The following is a 26,944-nucleotide window of genomic DNA, read 5'->3' as shown; positions in this document are numbered from 1 at the left end:
TTGACCATGTCTGGACCCTGCTGTGCCCGAGCTGGGCGGGCAGGGGGAGGCTGTGTCTGAGTGGGAGTGCGGTGCTGGATGGACAGTGGAATGGGTGTGTGGTGCTGAGTCCCAAGGGGAGTGGGATGCGTGCAGGGTAGGGATAAGGTGCTGCATCCTGCAGGGTACAAGGTGAGGACCATGTCCCCTGTGGGTGAGAGGTGCTGGGTGGGTTCTGGGCAGGTGCAGCTCCTGGCCGTAGGAGAGGGGTGGGTGCTGGATGGGTGCAAGTCCCGCGTGAGAGCAGACCCCGGGTGGATGCTGGTCCCGAGAAGGTGCTGGTGCACGGGGCTGCGGCCACGGATGTGGCCGAGGGTGGATGGAGCACGGGTGGGTGCAGGCCGGGGCAATGTCAAGTTCTGGGTGGGGGGAGGTCCTGGGTGAGGCCGGGTCCTGGTGATGCCAAGCACCGAATGGGTGCGAGTGCCGCGGGTACCGATCCCTGGGTGGCTGTGGGTCCCGGGTGGTGTCAGGCGCGTGGCGGACTGCGTGTCCCGAACGGTGCCGGTGCCAGGTGCGCCCAGTCGCCACATGACCGTGCACGGGGTGCGCGGCGGAGGGACGAGACGGCGGGCGCGGCCGTCGGGAGAAGGCGCAGCCATGCGGACCCCCGGCCTCCTCCGGGACGCGCGGGGCTCGCCCCGCCCCACCACGTGACCGCAGCGGCGGGGCGGGCGCGGCGTCGGCGCAACGCGCGGGGCGGGGGCGGGGCCCGGCGCGGCTTCCGGGCGTGGCGGGCCCCGCCCCCGTGCGCCCCTCCCCCGCGGCGGCGGCTGGCGCGCGGCCCCGCGGCCCGCCCCCTGCGCGCGGCGCGGCTCCGGAAAATGGTCGTGCTTGCGCTGCGCTGCGGGCTGGGCTCGCAGGCCGCGCGCCCAGCTGAAGGAGACCTGGAAGGGTAACGGGCGGGGGCGGGGCGGGCCGCGCGCCCCGGCGGGGGGGGGGGGGGGGACGGACGGGCGACCGCCCGGTACCGGGGCCGCGCCCGTGCCGCCCTATTGCCCCCCTTCCTGGGGCCTTCGCTCCGGTCGGGCCCTGTCGCGCCGCCGCCGCCGCCACCACGTGGGTGCCGCCCCGCCGCCGCCGCAACCCCCTTCCCACGCCCTGTCCCGTTGCTTCGCTTCGCTGCTGCGCCGGGGCTCCGCTCGTGCCGATGGTCCCCACGTCCCGGTTGATCCCGCGGGCGGTTGGCGTCAGCGTCCGCGCCCACGTGCCGGCCGGTGCGCCCCGCCGCCGCCGCCACCACCGGCCGCCGCCACCACCGCCCGCACACGTGCTCCCGGCGCCGCGCCCGCCTAGGCCCCGGCGCCGCCGCCGCATGTGTTGCGAGCCCTGCGCCCCCGCCCCGTCGCCCCCGTCTTCCCGTGCCGCCGCCGGTGCCCGCGGGGCCGCGGCTGCGGCCGGCAGTGACACGTGTCCTTGGCAGAGGCCGCAGCCGCCGCGGGGGGGAGCGGGGCCGCCGGATGCCGCACCGGGCACCGCACCGCGCCCTCCCGCCGCCGCGATGGTGGTGCGCCGCCCGGGACGGAGCCGGCCGCAGCCGCCGGTTGGGCCGCCGCCTCGGCCTGGGGGCGAGGCCGCGCTTGGGCCTGGCGGGGCCGGCCGCTCTTGGGCCACCGCCGCGGCCTGTCCAGCCCCGCCGCCGCTGATCCTCGTCTTGTCCCTCACTCCTCCGTGCGTTCCCGCCGCCCCGAACTGCTGCTCCTCTCCCCCGGACCCTCATTCGGACCGAGCTGGGCCTTCCCGGACCCACCCCTCCCGGGCAAGGACCCCCCCGCCCCGTCGGCGGGCCCAGCACAGGCCGCGGCCCGGCCGCTCCCGGCGCAGGGCAGGCGGCAGCGACTCTGATTACAAACAGCCACGGCGGTACCCGTTGTCCCCCCGGGACGGAACCCGCATTCCCCGGCACTGCTGGGCTAGCCGGGTCAGTGCGAGCCGGGGCCGGGCCAGGCTCCCCCCGCGGGGCCGGCCTGATCTCTCTCTCTCTCTCTCTCTCTCTCTCTCTCTCTCAACCCCCTCCCTTCTCTCTCCCAGTCAGTCGGATGAACGGTCTCTGCAGGCCCGCTCAGCCGGCCCAGGTTTTTCCCGCGGGGGGGTGAGTATCCTGCTCGCTCCCGGTTGTGTCTGGTGGAGGAGACCACGTCTGGCTGTCCCTGGGTGTCCCTGTCCCCTGTGAGACAATCCTCCCCCTCTGTTTTGGGGTGGCTGGCCTCAAGGCCTAGCTAAGCTGGCTCTGGTATGGGCTGTCTGTGCCAGGCGCTCGGGTCTCCCGTGAGAAGGAGCCCGGGGGGAGCACTGAGGGGTGCAGACTGGCCCCTGCCACCTCCTGGAACCTTGGCAGAGCCCATGTCCACTGGGGTTGTGGCTCGGGGGATCCCTGTGATGGGGTGGCAGCCCCATACCAAGGTGCAGCCCTGGGGGATTGGGGTGCCTCATTTCCCAGTGTTGGTGGGACGTGCCTGGCAGTGCCCGCAGCGGGGCCGGGGGCCGGCAGTGCTGACGCGTCCGGGCGTCAGATTACAGGAGGCACCAGGGCTGGTCCCTCGGGTGTCTGGCCGGGAAAGGGCTCGCTGGGTACCATGGGGCGCAGGGGACCCCGGCAGGGTACGGGGTACCGCCTCTCCTTCCTGCCCCGGTGGCCTTTGCACTGGGGCGGGGAGAGCGGCACTGGCTGCCAAGTCCTTCCTGGGACAGCTGGGAGGGTGTCCGGACTACCTGGGTGCTGGTGGTAGCGGGGGGCTGCGGGCTCCCTTGGGCAGGAATGTCGGTGGAGTGGGGCTACGTGGGAGCTGCTCCCTGCCTTCCCTGGTAGGCGTTTGTGGTGTATGCCGGGGACCCGGCACCACCGGCAGGAACAGGTTTGGCCGGCCGGGGAAGCGCTTAGTAGGTCAGCCGGGGTGGAGCTGGGCATGGCTGACGCCGGGGTCCGCCGGCCCACCCAGCCCCCGGAATTAGTGGTGGCCTATGTGCTGGCGGCAGATCACGGGCACTGGTGGCCACTTTTGCGTAGAGCCCAGACGGGCTTTGTGGGGTCATCTTGGGTGGGTCAGTCTTGCTGGTGGGCATGGCTGGGTTTGAGGCATGATGTGGGGCTCCGCTCTGAAGGGCGTGAGGACCTGCCCAGGCTGGGTGACTTGGCATTGCCTACCCCATCTTCCTCGTGGCCCAGTGGGGCAGGAAGGGGTGGCTGGGGGTCCATGCCTTGGTGGGATGTTGTCTGTGGGGCATGGCTGATGCCTGGCTTTACACTGGTAGGCTATAGGGCTGGAGATTTGCAGATTTCAGGGCTGACGTGGACAGGGGACAGATGCCTGGGGTGCTGCTATCTCCATCTTATGCCCACTGTCCCTGTTCCTGCAGATAGCAAGGGGATCCTTATGCACAACCCCATGAAATGAACAAAGCTCCACAGCCCACAGGAGGAGCCCCGACTGCCCCGCACCCTGCCCCTTCTCCCGGACTGCCGCAGGTAAACGTCCTCTGCCGGGTTGGGGGACCCAGCTTTGCTTCCCCAGCTGGTGCCAGAGGCAGCATTGCCATCTCTTTCCCTCCCTGCTGTCTTTCAGCCGACGTTCCCACCTGGTCAGACGGCACCTGTGGTTTTTAACCCAGCACCGACCTCACAAATGAATACGCCTTCTCAGCCGCGCCAGGTAAGGATTTTGCCTAGAGCTGGGGAGGGTGATAAGGGGTATCCAGCAACTTTCTGCCTCCTAGCCAAGTAGCCCACACCACCATGGAGCTCAGGGGTGTGAGGAGCAATGTGGTGCCCCTCAGGGCTGGCGTGTGCCTGTGAAGGGGGAATGAGCCCGTGATCCAGACCACAACTGCCACCTGAGGACCTCCTGGCCCTGGGGTGGGGGGGCAGGCGCCTCCAACGAGGATGCCCACCGAGTGACTGCTCTTCTCTCCTTCCTCCCCTGCCCCAAACCTCCCTCTCCTCCTCTCTCAGTTTCCAGCAGGGCCTCGGGCTATTCACCAGCAGGTACTAACCCGCTTCCCCTGCCCCGCATGCTGAACACCCTGCCCTGACACTGCACAGAAACACCCACCTTGGGCATGAAGGGGCTGGGGAGCATGTGGGGACCCCAGAGCTTGGGGACAGGCTGGTCTGGGGAAAATGTGGGATGCCTGCTCGACTTTGGGTAGGTTTCTCTGCAGTGTCTCCCCAGTTCTCTCCTTGCATGAAGCCTGTAGCATGTGGCTGTTGCTTCTGCCTGTGCCCTTCCTCATCTTCCTCTTCCTCCCTACTTTGCTTGGTCTTCTAAGGCCCTGCAGTGGCGTGCAAGGCTCTGGACCTCCATCAGCCCTCTTGTGTAGAGGAGCTGCTGGGGACAGATCTGGTGACATCCTTGGCTGTGCTGTCTGGGAGCTCATCAGACCCATCCCTGCCCCTTGGGAGGTCCCTGCAGGGGACCTCAGTGGATCTGGGATGTGGGCAAAGGGCAGAGGGCTCCCTGGCCTCTTGTCCCTTTCTCTGCTATCCCTGTCCCAGTGCCAGTAACTCCTGTCTCTCTCTTTCCCCTTTTCCCTCTGTATGCGTGCGCTTGCTAACAGGGAGGATTCAGGTCTCTTCAGGTAACACTTTCTCCTTGCCCTGGGGGCGCGTGCGCGGACCCTTCTTTGCCCACTCGTCGGTGGGCTGGAGCTGCTGCTCCCGGGGATGCTCTTGCCCAGCAAACGAGCTGGGTCTGGGTTGGGATGAATGGCATTGGCCGGGGTGGGAATAGAGAGCTCCACATGCTGTCCGGCTCCGGCATGGCGGGACTACAGGTCCCAGCATCCACCGCGAGTGCCGGGAGCCGGTGCGAAGCACGCCGGGACCCGCCGCCGCCGAGCTGCGTGCGGCCGTGGCCGGCCCAGGCGCTGGAGCTGCCGGCCCCGGGAGGGCTGGGACGGGCCGCGCCGGGCATGAGCTGGGTCGGGTGGACCCAGGCGGCCCCGCAGGTGCGTGGGGACAGGAAGATGCCAGGCTGGGGGGTGGCCTTGGGAGCTGCCGAGGTGGGGCTGCATCCTGGCGGAGTGGGGGGGGAGGGGGGGGTGGTGTCTCCCCCCCGTGGGGTGGTGGCGATGAAGGTGCTGGAGCTGCTGCTGACGCTGTGCCCTATCTCTCCCCAAGCATTTCTACCAGAACAGGGCACAGCCTCCCGCGAGTGCATCCCGCGTGCAGAGTAACACGACGGCTCGGCCCGGCCCTCCTGCCCATGTGTATCCGGCTGCTTCCCAGGTGATGATGATACCCTCCCAGATATCCTACACACCTTCCCAAGGAGCCTATTACATTCCCGGACAGGTGAGGGAACTTTGGATTCTGTGAGAGGGGGTTGGGATGGGCACCGGTGGGAGGTGTTGTCTGGGCTTGGAGCCCAGGTCTGTTTTGGGAGTGCAGAAGGGGTCCTGAGACTCTGAGCACCCACTGATTTGAGCAGGGTGCTGCTGGTTCTGTAGAGAGGCAGCAAGAGGTACTGGTCCCTTCCCCTCCCCAGCAGTTTCCTGAGGCACCTGGTGTCCTGCTCCCTACCCTAGTGTACAGCTAGTTCACAGGCAGGCCTAGGGTTACATCAGCGTTTTGGGGGTATGTCTGTGCCCTGCAGGGGACATAACTGACTTTTCTTCTTCTCTGCTATTGCAGGGTCGCTCCACGTACGTTGTCCCGACCCAACAGTACCCGGTCCAACCTGGCGCCCCTAGTTTTTACCCTGGAGCCAGCCCCACAGAATTCGGGACTTACGGTACAGACAGAGGAGTTGCTCTGATCCCCGGTGCTCTTTCAGTCCCAGCACTTCCCCATTTTTTTGCTCCCCTGCTTCTGGCCTCTGTGCATCCCACCGAGCTGAGCACAGCTCACTGTGGCTGACTCTATGACTCCATTGCAGGTTATTTTGGGGGACAGTTGCCTGTTGCCCAGCAGCACATCGTGTCCCACTGGTCCATTTGCACCGGTCCATTCACCCCCGTCCTTTTCCAAATTCGGGCCGTTTAATATTTAACTCTCCTGGCGGAGGGCTGGGGCAGACTTTATCCCCTGCTTCCCCTCACTTGCTGTCAGGGTGGTGAGCAGTTCAGTGCTTGCTGACCCCCCCTAGCTGCTCCCCAGGAGCTGAGCGGGGGTGCTCCATGCCTGCCCCCTCCTGGTGTTTGGGGAGCGTGGTGTGAGCAGCCCCTCCTCCTTCCCCCTGCTCGCATGTGGCCACCCGGGCTGTGACTATATTTAGGCTTGATTGGTCCCGGGAGGCCCGGCAGACACAGAAATGTGAGCCGAGGCCTCCGGCCTGGCCCCGGCACAGCAGCAAAGCATAACCAGGGCAGAGATGGGCTTCTCCTGAGCCAGGTACGTGCCCGGCCTCCCTCCCTCTTGTCTCGGGGCCCAGCCAGCCCCTCAGAGGAGGGAGGTGGCCCCTGGCAGTGGCTGTCTCCTGTGCTTGGGCCAGGACACTGCTGCACCTTCGTGCAGAATCTTGGGACATGGTCTGGGTATCTTTTTGAGGTTCCAGCATGGGTGTGCCCCCACCTCTGCTTTGGGGCTGCTGTGGCTCTCCCCAGGGAAGCTGGCAGCAGCTTGCCTCTTGCCCACAGGACTGGGTGGGTGACCTGGCATGGTGTGCCCTGTGACGAATGAATCAGATTGTGTCTCCTGTTTGGTCCCCAGGGCTAGGCAGCTCACGGTCTCCTTCCTTCCCCCCATGCCTGGCCCATCCCAGCGTGTGATGCCCATTCAGCGTCCCTGTGTATCCCCTGAGCAGAGGGAGGGTCCCTGACTCAGGGATGAGGCAGTCACCAGAGCCTCTTGGTTGACTTCCAGTGTCAGTGCAGCAGGGAAGGTGCCAGAGGGGGCCAGGACCCAGCTGTGCCTGTCCCCACACACCCATTTCCCTGTGGCACTGCTCTGGGGTGATGCTCATGGGTGCCCTGGGAGGAGTGGAGCACCTCTTGAGGGCTGGGCCAGCCCTGGATGGGGTCCAGCTCTGCCTCTGGCCCTCAGCACAGCTCCTTCCTCTGGGCTGGGCTCGCCAGGGGCTCAGGCTGCACGGGGAGCCCAAGCCCCTCAGCCTGGGTGTGAATGGAGGCTGCCTGGTGCCGCCCTCGGGCTGGTGCTGGCCCTGGGGAGATAAGGGTGCAGGCAGGAAGGCGGCCACCTGCAGAGCCAGGACGCCTGTGCCTGACATGGCCGAGTGTCCAGGCAGGGCTCTTGGTGGCGTGGAGCCGGTGGGCATGGTGGATGCCTGCGGGGGCCTGGCTGGGCGTGGGGGTGGCGCGGGGACGCTCTCTGCTTCACAGGGAAGGAATTCAGTCAGGCCTGTCAGGCGGGTTAGGACAATCCAGGCCGGATGCGATGGGGGTTCGCTGCAGAGCAGCAAGGGCTCTTCAGGCTCCTGACAGACCCCTGTGTTTGGGAGATCAGGGAGTCTTCAGGACGGGCTTGGAGGATCTGGGTTGGCTGGTCTGACTCTCTCTCCTCTCCTTCAGCGGGTGCGTATTACCCGGCGCAGGGGGTGCAGCAGTTCTCAGCGGGGGTCCCCACTGCCCAGGTCATTGTGAGCCAGCAGCCACCGATCCCCACAAAACGAGAACGGAAGACGGTAAGGAGCCATCTACCTCCAGGCATGGGGGTACTCGTATGCAGGAGGGCGTGTTCATGTGCAGGAGGGGAATGGTGTCAGCCCCAGGTGCCGGTGGTGTGTGGGATGGGATGTGGTGCTGCATGCCAGGGAAAAGGGGTGGCACAGGACTGTGTCCCCATAGGCTGAGGAGCTTAGCAAGGGAACTGGGGTGCACGGTGGGTGCTGGCGACCTTGGCCGTCCCGGCGGGCAGCGTTGTGCTGAGTCACGGCTCTTGGAGGGCGGGGGTGCCGCGGCTGCCAACTGCTGTCTGCTCCCGGAGATGCCGGTGCTCGGAGGCCTCGCATGGGGCCTATTTATAGCTGGGAGCCGGGTGGCTGCTAGCATGGCCCCATGCTGGGGGGCAGGGGTTGTGACTGGGAATTGGGGTGGTGGGATTTCCTCATCGGAGATGGGTTGAGCTGTGCACTTGGTGTTCTGGGGGCAGGTTGTGTTCAGAAGGTGAAGAGAGCAAGACTCCTGGCTGCACTGTGCACTGCACTGTAGTCCTAGCCAGACTCACATGTACCCCCCAGTCACCCCACAGCACGGTGCCCTGTACGCTGTAGCTTGTGCTGCACCCATGGCAGGCATGGGGCCAGTGAGGCTGTGGGTGTATGGATTGTGCCGGGGGTGGCACAGAGCTCACTGTGGTTTCTGTGTGCTGAGGCTAGTTCCCTGTACTGTCCCCTGAATGAGGGGGGGTCCCTGCAGCTGCTGTGCCAGCATAGTGGTGCCTTGGGATCCCCTGACTTCTGAAGATGGATGTTGGCCTGGGGACCTGCTGGCTCCAGCTGCCTGTTGCGATGGCTTGAAAGGCACTGGAACAGGCCAGTGTCTGTGGGACACTGTGCCCTGTGGTGAGGGGATGTGGCACCCACTGGTCCCCAGACTGTGTGGCCAGGACGGTCACTGCAGTGAATGAACCTCCCTTTTCTCTTCGGAGAAGGGTGCCCTGGGGATGTTGGGCTGAGGGAAAGGGGGTGGCCCATGTGCTGTGTCCAACGCCCTGCCAACAGCTTCCCCACTCTGCTCTGATTCTTGGGCAGATCCGAATACGAGACCCCAACCAAGGTGGCAAAGACATTACAGAAGAAATTATGTCTGGAGCAAGGACCTCATCCACCCCCACCCCTCCACAGGTAAGTGGACCCTCTGGCTCCCTAGCTGGGGCAGAGAGAAGTGCATGTGGCCATGTTCAACTCCCTCTTTGCCCCCCTCAGGCTGGAAGCGGTTTGGAGCCCCAGGCCAACGGAGAGACCCCCCATGTAGCAGTTATTGTCCGGCCTGGTAAGTGCCTGTGCCAGGGCTGGGTGTGCCAGCTGGCATGGCTGCAGCAAGGATCCCTGGTGTTGGCACTGCTGGGTGTGAAATGCCAGCCCCACTGTTCCTTGGTTCTCCTGAGGCTTGTGGGATCAGAGGCCATCCCTGCATACCTGGGAACCTGTGTCCCCTGTTGGATCCAGGAGAGTTTATGTGGGCTGTGTACTCACCTCAGCTGTCTCTTGGGCACTGGAGGACCCCTGTTGTCCTCATCAGCCATTTGTGATGTGGCTTGGCACATCTATCCCTATCTCTTCTGAAGATAGAGGGATCTGGGGAGGAATGTGGGATGAGCAGGGGATCATTCGTTAATGCCGTCCACCTTGCAGATGACCGCCCGAAGCCTGCGCTGGTGGTGAGCAAGCCCGTCTCCCTGGAGCCCAGCAAGTCGGCATCCCCGTCGCCTCCCCCTCCCCTGATCCCTGAGGTGGAGCCTGTGGTGCTCTCGCCTGTGACGCTGGTGCCAATGGAGCCTCCCGTGGACACGGACATGAAAGCGGAGCAGGGCGAGGCGCCACCTGACCCGCAAAAGACGTTAAGCGCCATCACTACAGTGCCAGGGGCTGTGGAGCTGCCCCTTGTGCCCGCGCCCGGCATGGACACGGTGGCTGCGGAGGAGGAGGAGGAAGAGGAGGAGGAGGTTGCTATTCCCCTCCCAGAGCCCACCCACAGGAGTCTGTGCCCCCCGAGGTGCTGCCGGTGCCCGTTGTTCCCCCGATGCCAGCCGTGCCCCTGGTGCCAGCCGCGCCGTTGCCACCGCCCGTTGTACCACAGGCCCCTGAAGCACCCGCCAAACCCGCCTCCCCAGCCCCACACCGCCCCGGGAAGAGCCCTGCCCCGAGCCCACTGCTGAGGCCAACGGGGTCTTGGAGGAGATGCCTGAGCCGGTCCCTGAGGTGCCCCTGTGCCAGCCGGTGCTGGCCTCTGAGCCGGTGCCTGCGCCCGCCCTGGACTCCCCCATTGCCCAGCCTGAAGAGCTGCCCCTACCCAATGGGGTGGAGGGCACCAGCAAAGTGGAGCCGAGCGACGAGCAGCCCGAGTCAGATGTCAGCCCCATCTCAGAGCCTGAGGAGCCAGCCCAGCCTGGCACCCCTGCCTCCCCGCCTGCAGAGGAGGAGGAGGAAGAGAGTGAAGGCCCTGGCGAGACCCAGGAGAGAAGCTTGAGCCCAGCCCCTGCCCCTTCGCAGACCTCGGAGGCGACCGCACAAGGTTGGGCATGCTGGGCTTCAGGGTGCCCCAGGGTGGGTGTTGGGTGATGGGGGACATCACATGGGTGTGGTGCTAGGCAAGAGGTACAGGGAAGGTGCTGGAGAGGGGGACGGAGTTAGGGACAATAGGATGTGTGGGTATGGGATGCTGAGAGGGACAAGGTGCCTGTGGATGGTGGGATGAGGGAGATGTCTGGGGAGTACATCTATGTGGAGGTGTATGGGGTGGGTATAGAGTGGGGTGTGTGGGGTGTGTCCTGGGGAATGGAAGTATGTTTTCTGTGATGCCTTATGCAGGGCTGTAGGGTGGGTGTATCAGGGTTGTGTCTGAGGATTGTCACCAGTCACTGAGGACACTGGGAGGTGGAGGATTGGCAGGGAAGCTGTGGGCCATGCTGTGTAGGGCTATGCAAGTACATGGGGGTGCTTGAGGAAAGTGGGGTGCTCTGGGGATGTGCTGGGGTTTCTCATTTTTTCTTTAAGCACCTTACACAGGAGTGTTGGGGTTACATAGGAGTGATGGGGAAGATGGGTTCACAGGATATGTTTGTGTGGAGTGCCTTGGGCAGGGATACAGGGGTGCTATAGGAGGGGAACCTGAGGGCAGGTACGCTTCTGGGGAGCACATCTGTTTGTGCTGGTGTATAGGGGTGCCAGGGAGGGGAGTGTGTATAGGGACAGAGGTTTGTATGGGAGTGCTCCTATAAGGGCTGTCCTGCAGAGCAGTGTGTGTGTCTGCAGGGATCCTCTGAGGAGGATGGGGAGCACTGCACTTGGGCAGTGGTGTGGATGGGAGGCTTTGATGAGGCACAGGGTAAATCGGGGTATGTTTGGGGATGGGGGCTGTGATGGGGTGGCAGGACCACATCCCTGTGGCTCCATCTTGAAGCTCGCCTGGTGTTACTGGGGCCTCACTGGTGACCCTGTAGCTGGTGTCAGAGTACCTGGGGGACTGGGAGGGTTCCTGTCTTTCACCTCCCTGCCTTTCCTCCTAGTCGCCATGTCGGTGCCAAAGAAGAAGCGAAGGATGAAGGAGCTGAACAAGAAGGAGGCAGTAGGGGATTTGCTGGATGCCTTTAAAGAGGTGAGTGTCCCAGGGGTGTCTGGGGATCACCCTGTGTCCCACCTCCTGCTGTGATGAACTCTGCTTTGTGCCATCGTGTCTGGGCCACTGATGCTCTGTGATGGTAATGAGGATCTGAGGTGGGGTGGACACCAAGGAGTGGGGTGGAGGGGACAGAACCAGGTTCTTGTGGGTGACTGCTGTCCCTGTCCCTCCCAATGCAGTCTCAGACCGGTGATAGTGCCTCGGAGGTGGAGAACAAGCCCCCCACGTCTGCCCCTGCCAGTGAAGCAGAGGACGCGGCTCCTGCCCGTCCACAGGAAGAGTCGGAAGAGACATGGGAGGAGAAGGAGGACAAGTTGGCCCCGGAGAAGGGCAAGGCTGCTGGCCAGAAATATGGCTACAAGGAAGGTGAGCTGTGCCTTGGCACAGTCCTCTGCTGGCAGCCACCACCTCTGGACCCAGCAGTGGGGAAGGTGTGGGTGGCATGGTCCCGCTGTCCTAAATTTCACATTCTCCTCCCATCTTGTCCTCAAGCTTGGCATGGGGTGGGGAACAGAGTTCCCAGCACGAGGGTCCTGGAAGGAGGCAGGGAGCTGGTGGCATCAGGCTTTCTAAGCATGCAGGATTATTGTGCTCATGGTGTACCAGGCGGGGGCAGTTCTGTGGTTGTCTATATCCCACGTCGCTGGTCTCTATGTGGACTCAGACCTACCACAGCTCAGGGTGGTGGAGGATGTGGGACAGGCCATATCAGAGTCTCCCTCTTGCCCTCCACTGCAGAGCAATGGAAGCCGCTGAACCCTGAGGAGAAGAAGCGATATGATCGGGAGTTCCTGCTGGGCTTCCAGTTCATCTTTGCCAGCATGCAGAAACCTGAGGGGCTGCCCCAGATCACAGATGTGGTGCTGGACAAGGTCGGTGCGGCCCTGGAAATTGGGGAATTGTGGGTGGTGGTCAGGTGGGGGTCTGGCTCTTCTTTGTGCCTTGTCAAAGCAGGGCAGGGACTTACTTTTGTGCTCAGGGTCCTGTTGCAGCATCTGCAATGACCCCGAGCCTCAGTTTGGTGGGTGTGGGGGCACCTCTGGGGCCTTTTTTCCAGTTCCTTGTCCCGGCGTTGAGGCTGGGGGATGGATCCATCCCGCTCCTCTGCCCCCGGGCATCCTCAGCCGTGTGTACCTTCGCAGGCCAACAAGACCCCACTGCGGGCACTTGACCCCATCCGCTTCAGTGGCATGAACTGCAGCCCTGACTTCACCCCTTCCTTCGCCAACCTTGGCCGGCCTGTCATGGGCAACCGGGGCCTGGTGAGTATCCCTCGCTTCACTGCTGCCATCCTGCTCTGCCTCTCCGTGATGATCAAGCTTTCGAGCCGCTGTGTCTGGGCCACTGATGTCCGTGATGGAGTTGAGGATCTGAGTAGGCGGACTGGAGACCTCTGGGAGCCAGCCCAGGTAGTCCCAGAGCAGAGAGCTGAGTTTCTTCTCCATGTGTCAGCCCTCAGGGTTGGGTCCCCGCCGCTCCCAGCAGAGCCAGAGGAAGGAGCCCCGCAAAATCATTGCTACTGTGTCCCTCAATGAGGATGTCAAGCTGAACAAGGCCGAGAAGGCCTGGAAACCCAGCAGCAAACGTGCTTCCGAGGAGGAGGATCCTGAGAATATCAAGACACAGGTGGGCGCTGGGGTGGGCAGGCAGTTGGAGGGCCTGGGGGAAAGACGCCCAGCTCTTGCTGACCCCACTGCCGTTGCAGGAACTGCTCCGCCGCGTCCGCAGCATCCTCAACAAGCTGACGCCCCAGATGTTCCAGCAACTGATGAAGCAGGTGATGGAGTTGTCCATTGACACGGAGGAGCGGCTCAAGGGTGTCATCGACCTCGTCTTCGAGAAGGCCATCTCGGAGCCAAACTTCTCTGTTGCCTATGCTAACATGTGCCGTTGCCTTATGGGGGTGAGCAGAAGCTGGGCGGTCTCCTACTGAGTGGGCAAGGGTTTTTGGCCATCTCAGCTGAGCTTAGTAGTGTGCAGGCCCTTCCGTGTGGAATGGGGAAACAGGTGTGTGGATGGAGGACCAAGTTCAGGGTCTCAGCAGGGCATCACAAAGTTGTAAGGTGGTTTTTTCCTGATTTGAGTAGTGCCAGCTTAGTTGCCCTACTCTTGGGGGAGACACAACTCATGCTTCTTCTCTGGCTTGTACCTCTCCCTGCAGCTTAAAGTGCCCACAACAGACAAGCCCACAGTGACTGTGAACTTCCGCAAGCTGCTGCTCAACCGCTGCCAGAAGGAGTTTGAGAAGGACAAGGACGACGATGAGATCTTTGAGAAGCGGCAGAAGGAGATGGATGATGCCAGTGCCGTGAGTTGGGCTGGGAGTCTGTGCCTGAGGGCTGGTATAGGTGTCCTTGGGCTGGCTCTGGACACTGAACTGGCTTGCTGGGCTTTTCCTGCAGCCCGAGGAGAAGGCGCGTATGAAGGATGAGCTGGAGGAGGCGCGGGACAAGGCTCGACGACGATCCCTGGGCAACATCAAGTTCATTGGAGAGCTCTTCAAACTGAAGATGTTGACGGAGGCCATCATGCATGACTGTGTGGTGAAGCTGCTCAAAAACCACGATGAGGAGTCTCTTGAGTGCCTTTGCCGCCTGCTTACGACTATTGGCAAGGACTTGGACTTTGAGAAAGCCAAGGTACTCCTTGCCCTGTCCTGCCTTGCCCTTCCCTTGCCTTGCCTTTGGAAGGAATATGATCATGGCTCTGTCCCTCTATAGCCTAGGATGGACCAGTACTTCAATCAGATGGAGAAGATCATCAAAGAGAAAAAGACATCATCCCGAATCCGTTTCATGCTGCAGGATGTTATTGACCTAAGACGGGTAAAGTTCATGGAATGCAATTGTGTGGGGGCTGTCCTCCATCCCCTGCTTGGTCCCTTGGAGCTGCTGGCCTGTGTCCTCTGAGTGCCAGCAATCCATGTGTCCCATCTAGGGGAGAGATGGGTACGTGAGCTGTGGCCAGCCCCAGAGACACCATGCTAGCCCCAGCCATTGGTTATCATGGTAGTGGTAGTGGGCACACAGTAATTGGCAGCTATTTAATGCAGGGGGGCTCCAGAAACTGAGCCTTTTTGTGCCAAAAGCTGCCACAGCACATGGAAAGTGATGATGGCTGAGGCAGGAGACCAACCTGAGACTCTGAGAGTGGGATGGCTGGGAAGGGGAAATGCCTTTTCCTCCATCTTCCAGCCATCTCAGTGCCCTCTTCCCGCCTTCTTTGCCCTCTGCAGAATAGCTGGGTGCCGCGGCGAGGAGACCAGGGCCCCAAAACCATAGATCAGATCCACAAGGAAGCAGAGATGGAGGAGCATCGGGAACACATCAAAGTGCAGCAGCTCATGTCAAAGGACAAGAGGAGAGGACCCCCTGGGCCATCCTCCAGTGGTGAGTGCCTGGGCTTGGGGGCACTTGAGTTTGCCTGGGGTGGGTTGCTCTTGCTGGATGCCGCTCAAGGCTGGTCTGCCCCTTACGACTGTCCCTCTTGTGCTCAGGGCGCAGTAGCCTGGTTGCAGATGATGGCTGGAACACAGTGCCCATCAGCAAGGGCAACCGGCCCATCGACACCAGCCGGCTAACGAAGATCACCAAGGTGAGGCTGGGGGTGTGGTGTGGCAGCCGAGCCGGCTGCCTGGCCTAGATCCTGGCTCGATGGGGGGTCAGGTCTGACTGTCTCTCTCCACCTGCAGCCTGGATCCATCGACTCCAATAACCAGCTCTTTGCACCGGGTGGGCGGCTGAGCTGGGGCAAGGGGAGCAGTGGGGGGTCTGGCGCAAAGCCCGCAGATTCAGGTAGGCTGTGTGGGACTGGCTGGGTGCTGTGGGACAGACTGGGAGGGGTGATCCTTCCCCCGGCAGTTCCTGTACCAGGAAGGTGCCGAACTCTGAGACTTCCCTCTTTTCACGCCCAGCATCTGATTCAGGGCGACCAGCCACGAGCACCTTGAACCGCTTCTCAGCGCTCCAGCAGTCAATGCCTGCCGAGAGCCCAGAGTCCCGCCGTGTGGTGCAGAGGTGAGGGGCCAGCCCTGCCTTGCTGGATGGGTGTGTTGGGGATGGGGGAGAACCCCCGATTCAGGCTTGTGGTTGATAAGTGTGTAGGCAAGTTATGGTATCTGGACTTGCCCTGTGGCAAGATGGGGCCTTGAGGGAGTCAGTGGTGAGTCCTTCTGGCAAGGAAGGTTGACCTCACCCTGGGTGTCCTCCCTACTGTTTGGCACTTGGGTGACCACCCCTGGGTGCTCTGGACTGGGGGTCCTTGGATGGACATTGATGGGCCAAAGGGAGTCCCTTAGAGGCTGGAGTGTGAGGTCCCCAAAGAGAGCTGGAGTTTGGATTTGTTCAGGAGAAGAGGAAAACTGTGGGGTGAGCACTGTCTGGGGACCGTGCTTTGTGTGCCAGTACGCCACAGAAAACGAAGGGCAGCTTTGCCACACTGCATCAGAAGAAAGGTGTGAGCAGGACAAAGGCAGGTACTGCTCAGCCATGCCAAGCAGCAGAGTGAAAGGAAAAGGGTGTGAGTTGGAACTGGGGAGAAATAGGGAGAAAATTTTTCCCCAAGAATGGTCAAGTCCTAAAAGAGGTGGGGATTGGAGTGGCACAGCCTTACCTTCCAGAGCTCTGCAGTCTGGGGTCAGGGAGGGTGGTGATGGGCTCTTCACGCTGTGTGTGTCTTTCTCCCACCCAGGAGCAGCTCCAGCCGTGACAGGTCAGAGAAGGCTGGGGACAGAGGGGACCGGGAGTTGCGTTCGGAGAAGGGCAGCGACCGTCTGGAGCGTCCCGACCAGGGGGAGCGGGCAGACAGGAACAGGTCTGCCCTCACCAAGAGGAGCTTCAGCAAAGAGACAGAGGACAGGAGCCGAGAACGGGAGAAGCAGGGTGGCCCCGAGGCCGTGCGCAAGGCTGCAAGCATGACGGAGGAGCGGGACCGGAGCCGAGAGACCAGTGAGCTGGGGAGGAGCAATATCCCAGGATGTGGCTGGACCTGCGGCTCTGCCTGTCCCAGGTGGTGCCTGATCCTTGCTCTTTTCTTGCAGTTAAACAAGAGCCAACACCTCCTGCAACATCCACCAAGCCTACGCTGTCAGAAGAGGAACTGGAGAAGAAATCCAAGGCAATCATAGAGGAATACTTGCACATCAATGACATGAAGGTAAGAGGAGGGGGTGGCCAAGCACCCTAACACACCATACATGTTCCCCTAACATGCCATATGCTTCCCTCACTGTGGGGTAGCACTGTTGGGCAGGGTTCTGGTGGTGCCTGGATGTTGAAGCGGGGAGCCAGAGCTGGCTGTAGGGCAATACTTGACCCCCCTTTTCCCTGCAGGAGGCCCTGCAGTGTGTGCAGGAGCTGGGCAGCCCCTCCTTGCTCTACATTTTTGTGCAAAATGGCATTGAGTCCACGCTGGAGAGGAGCACCATCTCCCGCGAGCACATGGGAGCCCTGCTCTGCCAGCTGGTGAAGGCAGGCACTCTCTCCAAGGAGCAGTACTACAAAGGGTGAGGGGCCAGGGCAGCCTGGCTTTGAATTTAGCCCTGCCTTGAGTAGGACTCAGCACTGAGATGTGTCCTGAGGTCCCTCCTAGCCAAGTGCGTGGGGCCTGCTGGATCCCAACAGCTCCCTCTGCTCTTCAGGCTGCGGGAGATCTTGGAGACTGCAGAGGACATGGAGATTGACATCCCACACATCTGGCTGTACCTGGCTGAGCTCATCACCCCCATCCTGCAAGAGGAAGGCATCCCCATGGAGGAGCTGTTCAGGTGAGGGCTGTGCTCCTCAGCAGGGCTGGCACATGCTACCTGCCCCCTTCATGGGGGCAGGTAGCTCACCCAGGTCTCTTGTGCCCCACAGGGAGATCACGAAGCCCCTGGTGCCCATTGGGAAGGCCACCACGCTGCTGGTTGAGGTGCTGGGCTTGTTGTGCAAGGGCATGGTAAGTGCATGGGGCTTGTGTGGCTACTGGCTGCTCTCTCAAGGACTGGCATCCTGCTTGGGGGCCAGGTGGCCATGTGGGGATTGAAACCCCCTGCCACCAGAGAGGCTGGTGAGGGACATCCCTTTCAGTGTCTGGGTCATGGGGGTGGCATGGCCAAGCCACAGTATCTTGCTCCCTGGAGATGGAGGGCATGGTGTGCTGATGACAACTGTCTGTCCCACAGGGCCAGAAGACAGCAGGAAAGCTGTGGCGGGATGGAGGCCTGAGCTGGAAGGAATTCTTGCCTGAGGACCAGGATGTCAACAAATTTGTCACAGAGCAGGTGGGGGCTTGGTGGCAGCAAGGGGCAGAGGTGGGCCATGGGTGGACCTTGGGCAGTGTGAGAGTGGTGCTCCCCTGTGCTGCCTTTAACAGCTCTCTCTGCCTGCTTCCCCAGAAATTGGAGTACACGATGGGGGACAGCTCTGACATGCCAAGCCGCAAGGAGCTGACCTCAGAGGAGCTGTGCAAGCAAATGGACAAACTGCTGAAGGAGAACCCGAACAACCAAAGAATATATGACTGGATTGAGGTGAGGGTGGGGACACAGCACCTGAATGTCTGGAGGCTCCCTCCTGGCTTCCTCTCCACCTCACAGTCCTTTACCCTCCCCCCTCCAGGCCAACCTGAGCGAGCAGCAGGTCTCATCCAACACATTTATCAGGGCCCTGATGACGTCTGTGTGCCACTTGGCCATTGTCTGTGAGTACCAGGGTGAGGTGGGAGCAGTGGGGGTTCCCCTGCCCACGCTGCCCCTCTCACGCCCCGTCCCCTGCAGTTGAGAACCCGTACCGCGTGGACGCCATGGTCATCCGCAACCAAGCCAAGCTGCTCCAGAAGTACCTGCGGGATGAGCAGAAGGAGCTCCAGGCACTCTACGCTCTGCAAGCCTTGGTGGTGAAGTTGGAGCAGCCTCCCAGTGAGTATCATGGGTGCGGGTGGGTTGAGGAGGGGGTGGCAAGTGTGTCCCCACCCCAGCAGGGTGGCTGGTGGCTGGAGAATTGCAGAGGTTCCCCTTTGTCCCCCCACCCCAGACCTGCTGCGGATGTTCTTTGATGCCCTCTACGATGAGGATGTCATCAAGGAGGAGGCTTTCTACAAGTGGGAGTCCAGCAAGGACCCAGCCGAGCAGCAGGGCAAAGGGGTGGCGCTCAAATCAGTGACAGCCTTTTTCACCTGGCTTCGGGAAGCTGAGGACGAGTCGGACAACAACTGAGCAGCTGTGAGGAGGAGGAGGCAGAGGAAAGGGGGAGAGAGAGTGGGGCACCCTGGGGAGTGACTCCAACCCTTCCCACCCCTGGCCCCCATGGACTTGCTAATGCCAGGGCTGAGTGACCTGCTGTGCCCATTGCAGCCCCCCTCTCTCTTTTTTTCAGCTCTCCTGTCTCTTCTTCCTCTGTCCTGGTTCTGTTTGTAAGGCCTGTATGAGTTTGTCATGATGATAATAAACAGATGCTGACTGAGGCGGTGGCTGCCATGGGTCCCCTTGGGGACCTTCCTCGCCCCCCTCCCAGCGCAGGCACACCAGGTCTCTGGGAGTGGGGCAGAGCACCCCCGGCTTCATGTCATGGAGAGGGGGGGATGGGATGGGGACATAGCTCTCCCCTCCTCTCCCTCCTCCTCTTTCTCCTCCCCCCTTCTTGATGAAATATAGAGAGATTATATATATATAAACTTATTAAATTTGGTTTGGGGACAGGAGCGTGATTTCTCCCCCTCCCCTGTCCTCTCTCTATTCCTCCATCACTGCCTGGACCCCCTCCCCTCTATGGTTTTTAAATTTTAAATATAAATCATTCCCCCCCCCAGCTCCTGCTCTGACACCTGGGGAGGGTGCCGGGGAGGAGGGGGGGGGTGGCCCCTTCTCTCTGGGCCAGGCTGAGTCCCCTCCAACACCCCAAAAGCCCCCATCCTCCTCCCAAACGTTTAAGGCCACAATTGGGCAAGCAACAGGGCGGCCCCCTCATCCGCGTCCCCTGTATTTATAGAGCGCCGGATGTGACGAGCCGCATGTGTAATTATTAAAACAAGGATTCAATTACTGGTCACGTGAATTTGTAAATAATTTTTTTTTTGCCTTTTTTTTTTTTTTTTCTTTATGGAGTATTTAATTGAAGATTTAAAGGCATCTTTTCACCTTAAAACTGGAAATAAAAGAACATTGCTAAATAATGCCCCGTGTGCCGCTGTTGCCGCCCCCTCCCTCCATGTCCTTTGTGCCTGGGCTGATGTGGGGGTGCCAGCCTTGAGCATGGGCAAGGACCAGCCTCCCCTGTCACTGCAAGGCAGGTAGGTACCCCAGCTCCAGGGCTGGAAGGGTGGCAAGGGGGTTGGATGTGCCTGGAGCCAGGCCCCCTGGACTCCTCTTGCTGGCACTGCCTGGCACAGGGTCTCTGGTGGTGGACAAGACAGCCCTGCCAGCAGCCTGGCTGTGGAGGAGAGCCCTGATGTCCCCAAATGTCCCTTTTCCCACAGGCACGAGTGGTGGAACCTGCATGGTCTCCTCGGGACAGGAGATGGGAGATGTGTGCCAGGTTCCCTCTACGCCTTTCAGTGTGGGAGGGCATTTTTCTATCAGCCCCCTCCTGCCTTGTCTTGCAGTTGGAGTGGAGATGGGGCACAGCTGGTCGCTGCTGGGGTTCCCTTGTGGGGTATCCCTGTTGGCAACAGAGGCTGGTCCCCCTTGGGGCTGGAGGCCAGTCTTTGATGCCTTGGGCTGCCTCTTGCTGAGTCACCCTGGCCATGGCCCAGAGGGTACAGAATAATTAACCAGAGGCTGTTCCCCAGATTAGAGGCTGATCTGTCTGAGCTGCAGCCCTGGCATCACTAATGCTGGGAAACAGTTGGCAGGGAAAGGCCTGGGGCTGGGGACTGAGCAGGAACTCCCTCCATGACTGGGAATGAGTGAGTAACAAGAGAGGGAGGCCCTTTGAGCTGTTTGGGTAACCTGCTTGCCAAGGGAGAGAGAGGGTGGCACCCCAGCAGTGCCCTCCTGTGCCAGGGAAAAGGTACCACACCATTAATTACCATCAGTAGGTTTCAGAATGAACACAGGCTGACCCATCAGCGCTGGCCTGCAACTCCTGCAGGGGCCGTTGCTGTCAGACGTGATGTGCCAAAGCCTGCACCCACCTGTCCCCAGCCCAGTTCCATGGCGGGGGGGGGCTGTGCCAGTGGCTGTGTGCTGCACCACCACACCCTCGGGGGAGGGTAGGTGCAGGCACGCCTGGGGCTGTGGGGTGCCCTGTTTCTGCAGGGTCCCAGCCCTTGTTCGCCCCCCTCCCCCCCGGGGGGTGCACCGGGGCCGGGCGGGGCGGCGCTGTCCGCGGTGCTGGCACGGCGCTCTCCGCGGTGCCCGGCCTTCTTCCCCTCCTCAGCCCCCTCCTCTTCCTCCGTCCATCCTCCTCCTCTCCGCGCCCCCTCCTCTTCCTCCGTCCCCTCTTCCTCTTCCTTCAGCCCCCTCTTCCTTCATCCTCCCCGGCTGCCTTCATCCCCCCTTCACCTCTCTCCTCACCTCCCCTTCCTCCTCTTCCTCCCGGCCTCCCTTTCCCCTGTTCTCCCCTTCCTCCCTCTCCCTCATCCTTCATCCCCTCCGCCTCCTCTTTCTCAGCCTTCCTCCCGCACATTCTCCTCCTTTTCTTCCTCCTCTTCTTCCCGCCTCCCCCTCTCCCTCCTCTTCCTCCCCCAGCAGTGACGTCTCTGGACGTGCTGCTCCCGGCCCGGCGCAGGCACCGCTCGGGGCTCCGGTTCCGCTCGGGGCTTCGGTACCGCGGCCCGGCCCGGCTCGGCAGCGGCTCCGGCGGGGCGCGGGGCGCTGTCCGGGGCCGCCCATGCGGCCGGGGGGCGATGTGGGCGGCGCGGAGCCGGCGGTAGTGCCCGTACCGGGGCCCCCCCGGGAGCATGGGCTGCATCGGCTCCAAAACCACCATCGGTGGGTGAGCGACACCGGCATGGGACCGGGGGCTTGGGGGAATAGGGGGTCCTAGGGTACGGAGGGTGTTAGGGGAACTTGAGTATGGGGAGGGGACCGTGCAGGGGCTGCTGGGGGCGGCCGAGGGGTTGGAGGTGATACGATAGGGTGTGGGGGGCTATGGACGCTGGGGGATAGGGGAGGGTGGAGAGCAGGGAGCTGAGGGGGATCCGGGGGATGGACTGGTGGTGTATGGGGATTTAGGAGGCTGTGAGGGCTGCGGGGTATAGGGAGTCACGGAGGTGGGGGGGTACTCAGAATTGGGGTATCTAAGTGTGTTGTGTATACAGAGAGCTTGAGGGCTCTGGAGGACTTGGCTCCGTATAGGGTGATGGGGGCTATAGATGGGTGGGGGTTTGGGAGCTGGGGGTGCTGCTCTGGAGCAGCTGGGTGGCCCAGGGAGTGCAGGGAAATATGGGGGGGGGTGCGGACGTGTAGAGGCTGGGGGGATTGGAGCAGTTGGCCTGCAGCTCGGGGGCAGCTGGGGGATGGGGGTGCAAAGGGGCTGGGAAGGGAGTGTTGTGCCGGTCAGAGTCCTGAGAGGTTATGGGTTAGCTATGAGAGAGATGGAGTTGTTCAGGGGACTATTGGAGGTAGGGGTTTGCTGCAGTGTGTGGGGTGCAGCGGGGGTGCTGCAGATGTCCTGGGGGTGCTGCAGGAGGGACGGGGGCTGTGATCCGAAGGTGTTCTGGAGGCTGGGTTGGTGGGGGCTAGGACAGTGTTGAGAGTGTTGCAGACGTGCCGGAGGGGCCCTGGGGGTGTTGTTGCTAGGATGTCACCACAGGGTGCCCCTGCCCACAGCTGGGAGTGGGGGCGATCCTCTCTGCAATTTCCCAAGGAGGCAGGGTGTACCCTTAGATATGGGTGGGAGGCAGCACTTATGAGCTCCCCTGTATCCCACCTCACAGCTGGTTTACGTCAGCCGTGCCCACCTTGGTGCAGGGGAAATGAGGCTCCTGAGGGATCCCCTGTCTTGGCCCCTTTGGGACTGACCTTTCCTGGGAACTGCATTGACAGGAGATCCCCAGTGCTTGGGAGTCAGTGCCTGAGGGTGTGGGCATCCATCTGTTTGAAGTGTCAGTGCCAGGAGGTCAAGCTGTTGCGGTGAAGGATGGGTGTAGGTGCTTTTATTGACCCTATCCCTTCTTGCTCCTTTCCCTCCTGACCTCCTCCTTGGAGAGGGGGATTTTGGACATAGCGGAGGAGCAGCAGCCCCCTGCAAGCATGGCCCAGTGCTGCCTCCCTCCACACACGCAGCACCTGGCCCAGTCTGGCCTGGTCCAGCTGCCCCCACCCCTCCCACAGCAGCTGCCAAGCTGGGATGGGCGCCTGGTCCCCAGTGCCAGGCTGGGGACGTGCGTTACTGCTGACACAGGCGGAAGAGTTGCCCGGGCGTGAGTCACCAGTGCTGCAGCAACGAGTTGTGTCTGGTCTCAGACTGGACAAGAAGCCGCTACCATGGGGTCAGTGGCTGGGGGACTGAGAGGGCTGCTGGAGAAGCGGAGGTGCTGAGGTTGGCCTCGGCTCTTCCTGCAGTGGCCGTGGACACAACGCTGTGTGTGGAGTGGAAGGAGGTGAAGGCACTGTCACCCCTGAGTGTTGCCCGCCCGCTGCCCCGGCTGGTGCGCCAGGCCTCCTTCGACAGCCAGGACTTCCTCCAGGTACCACTGAGCCTGGCCGTGCCCGGCTGAGGTGTCCGTGTGCCGGTACCCCATGGCGGGGCACCCGTTCTGGCCATGGCCCTGCCAGCTCGCAGTGGCTCAGGGCTGCTCTGACGTCAGCCATGAGCCGGGCTGTATCCTGGGAGAAATCAGTCCACGGTGCCTTGTTGCCATGGCAATGCAATTTGTTGCGCGCCTCCAAATCCCACATTGCTTCCCCCGTGGCCATGGGCTCTGGGCCAGGCATGGCTGGGATAGCAATGGGGACATACAGCAGGGTGTCCTGGCATGGTGTGTGCTGCCAGGGAGTGGGTGCTGGGGAGCCAGGCTGTGGTGGTCTTGCACGTGCATGTGTGCGTGCCCGAGCTGGGGAGGGCACACACGTGTGTGCGACACCAAGTAGCACGGGGCCCGTACACATGTGAGTGCACACAAGCGTGCAGGTGCACGTGTGTGTACAGTGAGTTCAGGTGTGAGTGTGCAGGTGTGTGCTTATGGTCAGTTTGCGTGTCTGAGTGCCTGTGTGTGTGTAGATGTGGTTACCTGAGGAGGCATGTGCAGGTGTGTGCACAGTGTCAGCGTACGGGTGTGCTGACACTGTGGGAGTGTGCACACAGGCACAGGTGCCCTGCTGTGACCATCCCTCTGCACACACGGATGCCTGTAATGGTCCCCGGGGTGGGCACCAAGCAGGACAAGCCCCCTCCTGGAGCATGGGGCTCCCAGAAGGGGAATGGTACCCAGGCTGTGACCACACTGCCCACTCTGGCAGGTCAATGTTGAGGACACTGTCGAGATGCTGCCCAAGTCACGGCGCGCGCTGACCATCCAGGAGATCGCTGCCCTGGCCCGCTCCTCACTGCACGGTAACTGCTCACCCAGGGGCTCATCTGGGAAAGGGGGCTCTCCTGAGCTGAGGAGTCTGGGCCTCTGGGGAGAGCCTGGAGGTCACCTGTCTGGAGTTGGAGGGGAGCCCAAGGGGTCACTGGTGGCATCCAAGAGGAGGGCATGGGGGTGCCAGGTCCTGTGGACTGGAGGCAGGGAGTGCTGGATCTCAGGGTTATGGGCCCTGTGTTGGGGACTTGGGGTGCCCTGGCACATGCTGACGTTGGGGCACATCCCATAGGCATCTCGCAGGTGGTGAAGGAGCACGTGACGAAGCCGACGGCCATGGCACAGGGCCGTGTTGCCCACCTCATCGAGTGGAAGGGCTGGTGTAAGCCAGTGGAGTCACCTTCTGCCCTGGAGAGCGCCTTCAGCTCCTACTGCCACCTGAGCGAGGGCGAGCAGGAGGCGCGATTCGCTGCTGGTAGGCACCACGGGCACAGCTGGTGGGCATGGTCCCCACTGCGGCTCAGGGCAGGGGCGGTGGGATGGGCTGTCCCCATGCATCCATCTGTCCATTCATCCATCCATACCATGGTACTATGGGCAGAGAGGTGCCAGGGCAGTGGGATTTTGGGGGCACCTCCCTGCATGCGTTTGACCCATGCCTGTCCTGTGCCAGGTGTGGCGGAGCAGTTTGCCATCGCTGAGGCCAAGCTGCGAGCCTGGTCCTCAGTGGATGGGGACGACTCCAATGACGAGTCCTACGATGAGGACTTCATGCCCTCCACAGAGAGCTCCCAGCCCACTGGTAGGTGCTGTGGGGAGTGGGCAAGTTGTGCCACTGCTGGTGTGGGTGTCCCACTACTGAGGGGTAAAGGAATGGGATGCCCATTGGCTGGCACATTGCCCAGCCTGGCCAGCCCCATACAGGCAGTGGCCCTGCCTGGCACCGTGGCAAACAGTGCCTGAGCCAGGGATGGGGAAACCCTTAAATGCAACACCTCTGTGGTGCCAGAGAGTGTTTTGCTTTTCCTTTGATGGTTACCAGTGCCCTGCATGCAGCAATTTGTGTGCAAAGCAGGCATGGGACTGCTCCCAACCTGCAGGGCACAGGGCACGGGGCAGCTGACATCCCTGGTGCCCTCAGCCCTGGACTGACCCAGACATCCTGGTTTCCCACAGAGCTGACAGGCACGATGCCCGCCAGCGCGCTGCTGCGAGACCTGCTGCAGGGCCACCTGTGCCAGCTGGGCGTGCGGCACGGCTCCTGCGAGCCCGAGAGCGACTCCTCGCACACCCTCTCCCCTGAGACTCTCTGCTCCAGCCTCTGCAGCCTGGAGATGGTGTCGCCCTCCGAACTCACTGCCAAACTGCTGGGCTCCCTGGGGGGTGAGGACCTGCTGCTGCCCAAGCTGCCGCCCCCAACCAGCCAAAGTGCCTTGCGGGGCCTGACACGGCTCCGGTGCCAGGACTCCCTCTACTCCGTGTCCTACGCCGAAGCCTGTCTCTCGCCCACGGAGGACGAGGTGGTGCTGAGCAAGGACTTCCCACTCCGCCGGAAAATCTCTGACGTCGCCTCCTCCGGGGTGGCATCGCTGGAGGAGGAGGAGGAGGCCGAAGAGCCCTGATGCCTCCTGGGGTGCCCTGCCTCTCCTGGTGGGGGTCCAGGTCCCCTGCCGAAGCCCTCTGGCCAGACCCCACGCTGGGTGAGGGACAGGCCCTGCCACTGCTCCCCCTCGCTATCCGGGCGCAGGAGGGGTTCAGGGGGCCACTGCAGCCCCCCCAGCCAGTGTGCCCCCACCATGCCCCGGCCCTGCTTGGCCACATCGTTGCCCTCCTGGATTTTTGCATGAGAGCAGGGAAGGGGTGCAGGGAAGGGCTTGGGGGGGGTCTGTCCCCTGCCCTGATGCCCAGATGTGCCCCCAAAAACTGACAAGACTAAATAATTGGGGCTGGTTGTTCGCATGTTCTCCCCCAAACCACCCTGGGCTCCCCTTTTGGGCACAGTTCCCTCCCCCACAATGGCATGGCTGAAACTCTCCAAGTATCCCGTGGTGCCTCTACCACCCCGAGCCAGGGTGGTGGTGGGGGTTTTGGGTGTGGGAAGGGCTTTTCTCCTCTCTCCCTGGCCAACTTTTATTGGACCGTGTTTAAAACTGTGAACTGCTGCCTTGGAGCATGGAGCTGCTGGAGGGGAGCTGTGGGGGTGCCAGGGGTGCTGTGGGTGTGCTGCGGTGCTGGGACTTCCTACCCTTTTGTACATGCATGGGGCTGGCACGGGAAGACTGCAGGGCCAGGTGGGCACAGGCTGCCAGGCTGGGGGCTTTGGGCCACCAGGAGAGCAGCCCCAAGCCAGCCCTGCAGCACGGGGCTCAGCCCAGCCAGGGGCCCCAAGTCTGCTATGAGGCAATGCAGGGTGGAGAGAGGGGGTAGGAAGCAGGACTGATGTCCCTGTCGACAAGTCACTCACCCCTAGCAGGGAACCAAGTGCCTACATGAAGGGCGACCAGCCCCCCCTGTCCTGGCTGGGGGTGGCACCCCCCCTCGGGGACCCCCCAAGCCCATGTGAGGGGTTCCAGGCACGTCGTTTGGGGGAGGAATGCCAGTTTTTGCCAATGCTTGCACGCCCTTTCCTGCATGGCACGTGTTCTCGTGGGCCACTCTCCCCCTGCATGCTGCTCCTCACCCAGCCCAGCCACTGTCCCTTGTCCCCGCACCCCGGGGTGCCCCCTAGCACCCTCTGCACCCCTGCTCCCCTGCACCCCCAGCACCCCCATCCACCCCCCGCCAGGCACAGCTCCTGTTCTCCCTCCCTGCCACGGGGTGCCCGGTGTGGGGCTGGCCCCTCCTGTCCCTGCATCACCGAGGGGCTGCCGGGGCCAGCAGGCCCGACACCATGCTGATGGCTCCCTGCCACCCGCCACCCCTCCCTCCCGGGGGCAGCGGATGCTCCCCACGGTACCGGGCTGGGCTGGGGTGCGGGGTGCCCGTGGATGGGTGGGGGCTTTGCTCTGTGTGTGTGTGCATGTGCACACCTGGGAGCGCATGGGCATGTGCACGCATGTGCATATCTCTGGGAGCTGCCTGAGCCCCCCGCCCCGCTGTGGCGGTACCTATGGAGTATCCGTGGGGTGCCCACACCGTGGCACCCCCTCCTCCGTCCTGCCAGGTCTTGAATAAAGTAAATTGTGCGAGCGCTGCGCCGGCCGCCTCTTCTTGCAGGTGGGGGGCA

General features: G+C 62.4%; 2 protein-coding genes and 2 non-coding genes across 7 annotated transcripts; all 4 read left to right on the top strand.

Annotated features, from left to right (window-relative positions):
* The first annotated feature begins 1,079 nt into the window (after nucleotides 1–1,079).
* Nucleotides 1,080–19,425, top strand: EIF4G1 (eukaryotic translation initiation factor 4 gamma 1). The gene is given in 37 exon segments (XM_039556885.1): nucleotides 1,080–1,098; nucleotides 2,071–2,131; nucleotides 3,397–3,505; nucleotides 3,603–3,689; nucleotides 3,989–4,021; nucleotides 4,594–4,614; nucleotides 5,156–5,329; nucleotides 5,669–5,768; nucleotides 7,504–7,616; nucleotides 8,685–8,777; nucleotides 8,859–8,925; nucleotides 9,288–9,620; nucleotides 9,623–9,769; nucleotides 9,772–10,167; nucleotides 11,162–11,250; nucleotides 11,454–11,640; nucleotides 12,013–12,146; nucleotides 12,399–12,536; nucleotides 12,727–12,900; nucleotides 12,980–13,177; nucleotides 13,436–13,582; nucleotides 13,677–13,913; nucleotides 13,995–14,099; nucleotides 14,510–14,663; nucleotides 14,771–14,868; nucleotides 14,966–15,068; nucleotides 15,188–15,290; nucleotides 15,964–16,220; nucleotides 16,313–16,428; nucleotides 16,605–16,777; nucleotides 16,913–17,038; nucleotides 17,130–17,211; nucleotides 17,438–17,536; nucleotides 17,651–17,785; nucleotides 17,874–17,955; nucleotides 18,032–18,172; nucleotides 18,288–19,425. Coding segments are annotated over 35 exon segments (4,899 nt in total). The 5' UTR covers nucleotides 1,080–1,098; nucleotides 2,071–2,131; nucleotides 3,397–3,430; the 3' UTR covers nucleotides 18,470–19,425.
* Nucleotides 11,296–11,373, top strand: LOC120410508. Its single transcript, XR_005602710.1, has one exon. It is a non-coding gene; the product is annotated as a small nucleolar RNA SNORD66 (small nucleolar RNA).
* On the top strand, nucleotides 12,578–12,652 carry LOC120410510. The gene has a single exon (XR_005602712.1). It is a non-coding gene; the product is annotated as a small nucleolar RNA SNORD66 (small nucleolar RNA).
* A 1,522-nt stretch (nucleotides 19,426–20,947) lies between the features above and the next one.
* On the top strand, nucleotides 20,948–26,906 carry FAM131A (family with sequence similarity 131 member A). Of its 4 annotated transcripts, none has more exons than XM_039557144.1 (6): nucleotides 20,948–21,188; nucleotides 22,760–22,884; nucleotides 23,657–23,750; nucleotides 24,011–24,193; nucleotides 24,392–24,520; nucleotides 24,895–26,906. In XM_039557144.1, the coding sequence occupies exons 3-6, from the start codon at nucleotides 23,681–23,683 to the stop codon at nucleotides 25,338–25,340; spliced, it is 828 nt and encodes a 275-aa protein (XP_039413078.1). In that variant the 5' UTR covers nucleotides 20,948–21,188; nucleotides 22,760–22,884; nucleotides 23,657–23,680; the 3' UTR covers nucleotides 25,341–26,906. The 4 variants fall into 4 exon arrangements, with proteins under 4 accessions (XP_039413078.1, XP_039413076.1, XP_039413077.1 ...); XM_039557142.1 differs by having other exon boundaries at nucleotides 21,062–21,184; XM_010397282.4 differs by lacking the exon at nucleotides 20,948–21,188 and adding an exon at nucleotides 21,905–22,686.
* Nucleotides 26,907–26,944: the final 38 nt, after the last annotated feature.

Source organism: Corvus cornix, chromosome 9, assembly GCF_000738735.6.
Source record: "Corvus cornix cornix isolate S_Up_H32 chromosome 9, ASM73873v5, whole genome shotgun sequence".
Taxonomy (NCBI): Eukaryota; Metazoa; Chordata; class Aves; order Passeriformes; family Corvidae; genus Corvus; species Corvus cornix.
The sequence above is the reverse complement of the archived record's forward strand: the minus strand, read 5'-3'. Positions and strand labels throughout refer to the sequence as shown.